Source organism: Rhagoletis pomonella, unplaced genomic scaffold (genome assembly GCF_013731165.1).
Source record: "Rhagoletis pomonella isolate Grant_MI unplaced genomic scaffold, Rhpom_1.0 Rhpom_scaffold_00007, whole genome shotgun sequence".
Classification (NCBI taxonomy): Eukaryota; Metazoa; Arthropoda; class Insecta; order Diptera; family Tephritidae; genus Rhagoletis; species Rhagoletis pomonella.
This window is the reverse complement of record NW_023458561.1, coordinates 51670061-51679904: the sequence shown is the minus strand read 5'-3', so window position 1 is coordinate 51679904 and position 9844 is coordinate 51670061. Positions and strand designations below refer to the sequence as shown.

Sequence of the window (9844 nt, the reverse complement as noted above, 5' to 3'; positions counted from 1 at the left end):
TACACCTTATCACAGGCAAAGCAGATGCCGATGCGATGCGTATGTCCAGCGCCATGGCGGAATTCATGCAGGCCACCTATGAGCACGATGTCGCACCATCGATTTGGCGTATCATAAAGACGCCCAGTTTTAAACGACTTATGCGCTTGCATGACGACTTGACAATGATCACCAGGAAATACATTGATAAGGCGCTGGAGCGCATCGAAGCGGAGGGGAGAAAGGAGGCGGTAAGTGTATTGGAAAAGCTTTTGCGCGTCGATAAGAATATAGCTGTTGTGATGGCAATTGATATGCTGTTTGGCGGCTTGGACACGGTAATAAAATGTTTATTTGTACCAAAAAAAAAAAAAATATGTAAATATTTACGTTTTATTATATTTACAGACATCTTCCACAGTCATAAATGCCCTTTTTTTACTTGCGAAAAATCCGGAAAAACAGAATATATTGCGAGAAGAGTTGCGTACACTCCTCCCAAATGTCGATACTCCGCTGGTGGCACAGAATTTACAAAATATGCCCTATTTGCGTGCTTGCATCAAAGAATCGATGCGCATAACGCCAATCGTAAGTGGCACAATGCGTGCAACTGGTCGCGATTTGGTACTCTCTGGTTATAGAGTGCCAAAAGACATTGGCGTACATATGAGAAATATGGAATTGTGCAACTCGGATACGTTCTTTGCACGTTGTAGTGAATACCTGCCTGAGCGTTGGTTGAAAACACCGAAAAATGTGTCGAGTGCAAACGATGCAGCCAAGATGCAGAATCCATTCGTTTATTTGCCTTTCGGTTTCGGTCCACGCACTTGCGCCGGCAGGCGCTTGGCTGATTTGGAAATGGAAGTCTTGTTGGCACGTTTGTTGCGCAAATATAAGATTACTTGGACTGATGAGAAAAATGATTTGGAGTATAAAAGCAATTTGATACTGACGCCATGTGGGGAAATGAAATTCAAATTTGAAGAGGTTGATTAGGATATGTGAAGGTTATACGAATACTTGCGGTTAGATTTCGATGGTTAAAGATCTTTAGTTATAGAAACAAATAATAAAAATATTTAAATTATAACTGAGTTGTTTTATTGGAAAGCAATTATTTAAAACATTGCGGATAAATACGAGTATAAGTATGTATGTACATCTTTAATCTCTGTCATCTGGCCGTCGCTCCCATAATAAACCCACTGTCAAAGTTAAAGTTCAGTCACTTTGAGGAGGCGATACACTTAGCCCAATAAGCCTTTGTCGTACTATTCGAACGGCTAATTTCGTAACTGTCCGGCAGCGCTTAGATCGCCAGACAGTCGAAGAACTAAGTGGAGCTGTGGACATTAATAAAGATGGAATGAACAGCTTTTTCTCTTATCGAAGTTAGAACAGATTGGTCGAGTTAGCATCTTTTGATCCAAAAGTATTGTGTAAGCTATAATTTACTATTCCTTCCAAATTTGGTTGCCATACTATTTCCTAATACGTCTCTATGATGTGACGGCCGGACTATATATGTATGTATGTAGGTAGCAAACTCAGTAGCTAGCCAATTAAAGTTGTAAATTTTCTACAAAAAAGAATACTTATAGCTCAGTTAGGCTTACTTTGTACTGTACTACATAGCATGTCATTTTTGCATAGAAATAAAAAACCAATAGACTTCTACATATGCAAGGCTGTGCGTTGGGTAAACGCTTACACGCAAAGCTCATTTAACACATACACATGCATAACTAAGTCATTAAATAAAGCTAAAAATAAACATTAGATACCCGACGCAAGTATTAAATATAGTGTTTTTCACCTTTCCGAAAACTACCGCTACATTTTATCCCTATTTCAAATATCTTCGATAAACTTGATACACTTATGTAATTATATGTGGGCGGTATCAAGCCCATTTTCCAAAATTTCATAATAATGTTACTTCTTTTCAAGTTTCCAGTTGAAACTATAATGGTGCATTTACATGGTATGAATCTGTTTATAAGCCGTATGAATTTTCCTATAAAAGAAGCACCAACTCTATGAAGAAATGAATGAAAGCGATATATATTTAACAATTTTGACTTGTATACTAGACGATATTTTTTTTGTAAACAACAAATAAAAAAAATTTATTTTGTGCTAGCTTCGAAACATTGTATAGGCTTACAAGTATGGAAAGCGCCATTTTGTTTGTTTACATTTGAAAACAGCTGAGATCACCTGATTTTCAATTCTCTCATTCTCCGCACAGAGTTACATTCAAGTTTCAGAAAAAACTTTAAAATGTAAATTGAGAAATATTTTAGAAAAATGTGTTTTTATTTATTTGCATTCAATAAAAAAGAAATTAAAAATGCGTGCCAAGTCTTGCATTTCCAATAATAACGATAAATGTGTACGTTCCAGGCAATAATTTAAAATATTTGTGAAACTTATCGTTTTGCGCTAAAATACAACAATGTGTGTAAAATTCGTTGTCATTGCTTCTGTTTTGAATATCATATTCGTGCCTCCCGGTGGAAAAAATAGGTAAATTTGCATTTATTTTCAAGAAAACATATCAGTTAAAACATATTTCTTTCCAGAGCGACATACGGACAAGTAAGATGATAAATTTGTATGATGAATATCGCGGAAAAACTTTTGTATAAAAATTTATATTCTAATTTGCATTTGAATTATGATATCAACAGGGATGATTTGGGACGTATTTTTTGAAGACAATTTTCTCTATCTAATTTCTAAATCTTGAGTTTGTTGATTTATTTTAGAATTAAAAAAGGTAGTTTATATTAAAAAATATATTTACACTAGCGGTATGTAAATTACTTTTATTCCAAATTGAAACGATTTTAATGAATATTCATGGTTACCATTAATAGTAGTATGACAGTTAGATCTAAATGCATATTTGACAAGAAAGATAGAATACAATAGAATGCGCCGTCCTGGCGGCGATGACATATCTGTACAAAAAGTAATAAAAGTCGAATTGGATGTTGAAAGAAAATGTGAGAACAGCAAATTTTCTTAATAATAAATTTTTCGATAAGGAACGTGTTTTGATTGTGCTAATTTGTAATAGCCTTATTCATAAACAATAAAGTAACTTAAAAAAGGCTTATAAATTGAAAAATGTTTGTAAACGGCAATTTAAAAAGCTTTTTAAAATTTTTATTTTTTATTAATAAGGCAATAAAATTATGTGATTTACAATAGCGGTATTCTCTGAGTCTTGCAAAGCCCTTGCACGGTGCACGGATTGCACGGTTTGCAAAGCTGTCCCATACGAAAACCGGTTTTAACCGTGCAATCTGTGCACCATGCAAGGGCTTTGCAAGACTCAGAGAATACCCCTAATAACTTTTAACAAAGGAAATACGAAATAAGGTGATTTTTGCGGAAGTGGGTATTAGTGAATTTCAGTGCATTTAAAGTTTCTGAGGTTTCGTTTACTTTTAGATCAGAATTGTCAAAATTGAGAAATTCAGAAATTCAAAGTAGCGATACAATAATCATAGAAAAGAAGATTGCGCCCTGCTGTGATGATAAGTAAATTTACCACAATGAGGAAGAATATAACAATTAAGTGAAAAAATTTTATTTTTACAAATTTAGTGAGCAGTAACGCGTTTCAAGAACGATATTTCAGACAAATCGTTAAGGAACAACTATTTTTCCTTCCCGTCTGCTTTGGTTTTGGCAAAAAAGTTGATAAGCTCCTGCCGGCGATCAAGTCATTTCAACCATAAAATAATATTATTTTCAAGAACCATTCACTAAAATTGTAACTAACTTTTTATTATTTATTAATTCCTTTTTGATATTCAGCAATAACAAGATGGAAAAAAATTATAAACCAAAATTAGTAATATTTTTATGAATGCAGTTATAAAAGTTCACAGAGGAAACGCCGGAAAACAATGTATTGACAACAACATAAAATTTATGGCAATTTAGATGTCAGCAGAATAATAACTACGATAAAAAATCATGAGAGAGTGTGCGAGAAACGGTCAACAAATTTCTTATAAAATATTTTAATTTTTGCTGGGTATAAATGAAAACTCAATGAGTATTAAGGAAAAGAAAAATTTGAAAATAATAAACAGAAAAAGAGATGGGTGCACAAAAACTTTAGTTAAATGTTTTTCCCAAACTCTTAAAAAGTAAGCAAATCGATTTTTTTAATGTTACTTTACATCTATTTTCTTTTTTATGAATAAGGTCATAAGCATGTACCGTTTTTATAAATAAATCTTACAGCAATATGCTATATATTTATTTATACACTTTTTGGCTGGCGAAATATGTAATTTTTCAACTTAATAGAAAAGCGTATTTAACCACATTACTTTTTTTTTAATATTGAATGGCGCAACACAACAACTCTTTTTGTTGCATGAAACCCTTGAATACGTGCCTGTCATCTATTTCTTCTGTTTCGACATTTCGGTATTTTGCATTTCTTTCATTTTGACGTCATTCGCATTGTCAGATTTTTGAAATTCGTTTTGGTTCGACATTCTGCTATTTCATAATTCTTTCATTCGCATGTCATCCATCTTCCATTTATTACCTTCCATTGCCGTTCGCATCGTCGAACGTGCCTGTCAAACACTGCCGCCATCATGCTTTTCAGTTTGGCAGGCACGTCCGCTGTTTGGCAGGCAAGTCCGCTGTTAGAAAGAGAATAGACAAAAAGGGGCATAGGATTTCATACTTGTAAGTATATACGACGCTTCGAAACTAGAAGCTTATTTTTTTGTTAAATGTGCTTTAAAAAGGACCTACTGCCAATAAAGCCTTGTGGATTGCTATTTTTCCATATTTGTAATGCTTCCATTTAAACATCTTTGTGGAAAAACAGTTTTTTGTTCAGAATTGCTTGTTTACGAAACGTTTGGCATAACTTGAAATTATAGGGATGCCGTTTTCTTCCGTTTCTCAGTGGATTTTATACTTGAAAAGGCACCAAAATATGTATGCAATACTTCTACATATCTTCGTTTAAAGCACAAAACCGCGCATCAAGGAAATGCAAAACCTCGTATGGGAGGTTGCCTACATTTTATAGGAGAGAGTGAAACTGGTCCCAATTTAAAACGGTTCTCTCTTTTAAACTTAATAATCTTCTCTCCTTATGTCTAAGTCGATATTTTATTATATCGATATTTTATTATAAATGGCTAAGGGCTTGATGTCAGGAGCTTCCGATGACCAAATATCTTTTTTGGCACAAATTTCACTTCCGAGGTTTTGCTGAACCACGATACGCGCTTTTGTACTTTAAACGACGAATATGTATATCGCTTGAACAGTATGTTAGTGTTTGGCCTAGCTTCTCCTCCGATATGCGGCGTGCGTGATTTTGTCACACAAAGTAAAGGACAGTTTTACGCCGACTCCGAACGGCAATTGTATTTTAATGAGAAGTTATTTCCATGACAGAATACACTCGGAGGTTTACTATTACCAACAGAGGGGCAATCACTATTAGAAAAACTGGGCTTGAACTCAGGCTCTGCGTAATGCTCTACAGCAGCCGCCACTACTTTTACATATATTGCTGGTATATTCAAAATACTATCCCGAACTTCGGAGTGTATATACATATGTAATATAAAAAAGAATGAGAGGTACTATAAGAAAACGTACCCAAAATTCTGGAGCAAATGAAAAAATGCTCATTGAAAATAGTTCACATGTATAAATAGAAAGATATAACTTAATAGGTTACAGCGCTAAACAAAAGGAAAAGTTCGAAAAAATAGCAATGCGGTTTGAAGGAAACATGAAGCCATAAAATGCTGGTTTGTTTCGTTAATACTCTGGACTTTGTAAGATATGGCACTATATTATTTGCAGTAGTTTGCAAATATTCACTAATGGTTCTAAAATCGCAAACATTTTCGTGGGATGTTTTTGTTTGATTTCGAATTGAAAATACATTACGATCATATTGTACCGAAATAAGTGCGGTATTCCTGCATTTTTGTAAAAGCCAGAAAGAAGCATAAACTGTATGAAAAAATGAAAGGGAGAAGTATACATGCCTTCTATAATTTTGACTTATATGTATATTTGGCAAGTGTTTGTGTAAACAACCAAAAATACAAATTTTCATTTCTTTGCCAGCTTGGAAAATATAGGCTTATTTTTACTTAAACGTGATATAAAGCTCATTAAAATGTTCTGTAATGTCTTGTTGTAAGTTTGTTATCACAGTTCTTCGTATTTTTATTGTCCACTAAACGTGAGTGGCTTCAATTTAAAAAATTCTAGTACAAAGAATTTCTTTGTTTTGAATTTGTTTGTTTATTGTTTTTAATTTTTAAAATTCATACTTTTGACATGAATGTGAATGGCGGAGTTGCCGCTTTCCTCCTTTTCGGTGGGTTTTTATATTAAAAAGGCATCAAAATGGGAAAAACCCCCCTTGGTATCTCTCCATCTGTAAAACTTTTTATGGGAAGATGTATGAAAATTCAACTTGCTATAATTTCATATGCTTAACAGTATCACAACAGTATGTTTACAGTATCTCCCCATAACTTTTCATATGAAAAAATTTATTATATGCATCCCACTCAATATCATTGAATTCCTCATTAGAACATGTAGTCCCTCTATTTTAGCGTATCAACAGTTCATATGGTTTCATACCATGTAAATGCGCCGTAAGTAATTATTTACTGGATTAGTAATTTTTTGGAACTTACTGACAACTTTAGAAATTAAAAAATATCTCTTCATTGTAAACTAGCAGACCCGGCGAACTTCGTACCTCCAAAAATTGTTTTTTTTTTATTGAAAGATTTTGGTCCATGTTTTTTCTGGTTTCTTTTCAAGCCTGAGGTCAAGTTTTTATTTTTGTTTTACGAGTGTCCGATATTTCGGTTCTCAACGAAAGCCATCTTCAGGCACTCTAAATACAAAAACACTTAGAATACAACAAATTTCAACAAAAAGGCAAATCGACTTACATTAAAAGAAAAACTTAAAACCAAAACTAACATAAAGCACAAGATCCAAGATTTTCTCAACAATTCACGGTCACGATTTATATGCTCATATTATGGTTTGGTGGTCGGAAGGTATACTTCCAAGGCAGTCTAAAATAAGACAACGAAATTGTAATGTCCGCGAAAAAGTTCTTGGAATTTCCCCCAATGATCTGGCGTTTCACATCACGGTAAATCGCACAGCGAAATAAATTTGAAGAATTTTTTCCTCTTCACTCCCTGGCGACATCAATCATCCGGTTCAATGTTATAATTGAATAAATAAACAAAAATAAATGAAGATTCTATTGGCCGTGAGACTGGAACCTACCACCTCGCGGATCGTAAATCCGCATTGCTGCCGTATGTCAAGGCACAATTTTCATTAGATCAATTGTGCTGTTAATCCGGATCAAGGTTGCCCTCTACGCTTTAAGGGAGAATCTCGAAAACTACTCAACGGATTTGGACGAGATTTTCTCTAATATGTTCTGTATCAACAGGAGAGTGACCTTTGGCATTTTTAATTTCTACAGCGTTGCCACCTGTCTAAAAATTATAAGACCCGCACCGTAAATTGGATTACAAGAAATTAGGTGTCAAATGAAACGGTTTGGCCTCTACATAAGCATACATGTTTTTTTTTTTTAAATAGGGTTTCCAACTGTTAAGAAAATTACTATATTCAATCTTAATAAGCGCAGATATCAGCTCTGCACCGTCACGGTCAAAGTCTTTTCAGACTTAGCCTCGGGATGTGGGATAATGTATCATTTTTTTCTAGTAGGGTTGCCACATTTTTACGAACGATAAGATCTTCACCATTCATTGAACTTAAAATGAGGTGCCAAGTAAAACAATGTGGTTTCCAGATGTGCAATAAGCTTTTACTTTTTTTGAGTGGCATCTTTTGTTAATGACATCAGATTTGAACAGTTCATTAATTATAAAAAACAAGGTGTCCAGCCAAAGAGCTTCACCTCCAGATGTTCAATAAACGCAACACTATGAAAAATTTTTATTTTAACATAAAACGCACTACTATGAAAAATATTTGTTTTTATTTCTGTAAATAACATAATTTAAATAATTAAAATGATGCCCATATCTTATTACATTTAACGAGTGATTCTTGCGTATAAATATATATATATATATCCATAGGTTTCTTGGAATCTGCTCTAAAAATTTGGATGAAATTTTGTATACAGATAATTTTTTGCATCTTTGGTTATCTAGATAGATTGTTGCCGATTGTGAGATATGTATGTATGTATATGCATTAGCCTAAGTACCACCAGGTTGACCGATTCATCGTAAAAATGAAACTCCTAATTATAAGCGACCTGAAGATCGCCCTAACCTGAAAGGTGTTGCGGTTAAACCCCAATCATAGCTTTCAAGGTCGCATGAAAGACAACGGTATTAGTTAAGTAGATCAAACAGCTTTTATGGGGAAAAATTAACAGTAAAGAGTAAATTCTCGATATTAAATGTTCATGTTATTTGCAAGATAAAAATTTATTTTGAGCAAAATGGAATCCCCTAATCGACAGAGATAACAAATTGGGTCACACTAGCAACCTGCTCTAATGAACTTTGGTTACAAATAGCTCTACCAAATAGTATGTATCACGATAGTCTCAAAATTCACTCTTAAACATTCATGCAGGCGCTCTTACGTTCAGATACAAAGTAAAGAATTCACTGCCAAAAAAATGTATTGTGCAGCAATTTAATGCACTCACAATCCTTCATTTCTCATTCTGTTTCTCCATTATGCCCAGTTTACTTTCTTTAGTTATGTATATACATACATATGTACTAAGTACACAACTTTTACTTAAGGTTTTACGCTGAATGCCGCAAGAGTTCAGTGTGGCTGGTACCACCGGCAGACGCGCATCAATTTAGCTGAACATCGTTTTGCAGTGCCGACGAACAATACAAGGCGTGTGCGCGATACCCAACTGATCTAAAAAAAAAAGGGAAAAACGAACAAAATATTTTAAATAAATATTTTTATAAATAGAACGAAACAAAAAAAAATGTTCTTTTGTCCTTTACATCGTTACCTGCAGCCGCTTATTGGCGTGCCATCAAAGTATCTTTCACCTCGCTTGTACGCACGGCCGCTGACTACAAGCAGCGCTACGCTGGCGCAACAGGTAAGAACTTGATCGCAAATGTACTTAACGGTTACGCAAAAAACTGGAATATGGACAATGCAGAAATACATATTTACAAACATTAGGGCGGGTGTATTTGTGTGGGAGATTTTTTCGACTATGTTGTTAGGGTGTACAAATACTCTACTTTAAATAAAAAAGAAGCATGCTAATAAGGGTGTTTTTGTTATGAAGAATCCATTCCTAGAGCCATATTTTTTTTTTAAACATCCGCCAAAGGAGGCAACATAACTATTTCTTCAAGCTGCAGTCGGTAGCATAATGCGTGTGAGCGAGAAACGGCAGTAAAAGTGAAATTGTTATTCTTAATACCATAGAGTCGTATCATTATCAGAAGATAAGTGACTTAATAAATACTAGTATTTAGAATAAAAATTGAAATTGAAATAGAAATAAGTCTATTAAATTTTAGTTTCACACGAAAAAAAAACAAATAATTTAAGAAAACCGAACCGACTCGTATACAAATTTAGGATTACCGTTAGTTTTTTCGTGATCCAATGCCCGGAACTAACACGTTATAGAAAACGGTTAACGTGGTCCAAATTTAACCAGTATCATAAATAAAATAATATTCCGACGAATTGATAACCTCCTTTTTTTTTAGAGGTCGGTTCAAAATCCAGGAAGAGTATAAGCATATCGTTCATTTACTTCAGTCGGTTT

General features: G+C 34.1%; 2 protein-coding genes across 2 annotated transcripts in view; both read left to right on the top strand.

The window, feature by feature from the left end:
• The window catches only part of LOC118743033, a 191159-nt gene extending 182180 nt beyond the window's left edge, over positions 1-8979 (top strand). Inside the window, exon 14 of the mRNA XM_036475504.1 lies at positions 8838-8979. Coding sequence (XP_036331397.1) covers positions 8838-8849 — 12 coding nt within the window. The 3' untranslated portion in view covers positions 8850-8979. The remainder of the gene's footprint in view (positions 1-8837) is intronic.
• Positions 8980-9011: 32 nt separating this feature from the next.
• On the top strand, positions 9012-9157 carry LOC118743038 (cytochrome P450 12b1, mitochondrial-like; the record flags this gene model as incomplete). Its single annotated transcript, XM_036475513.1, is given in 1 exon segment — positions 9012-9157. A coding segment is annotated over 1 exon segment (120 nt), but the record flags the coding sequence as incomplete, so codon positions are not given.
• Positions 9158-9844: the final 687 nt, after the last annotated feature.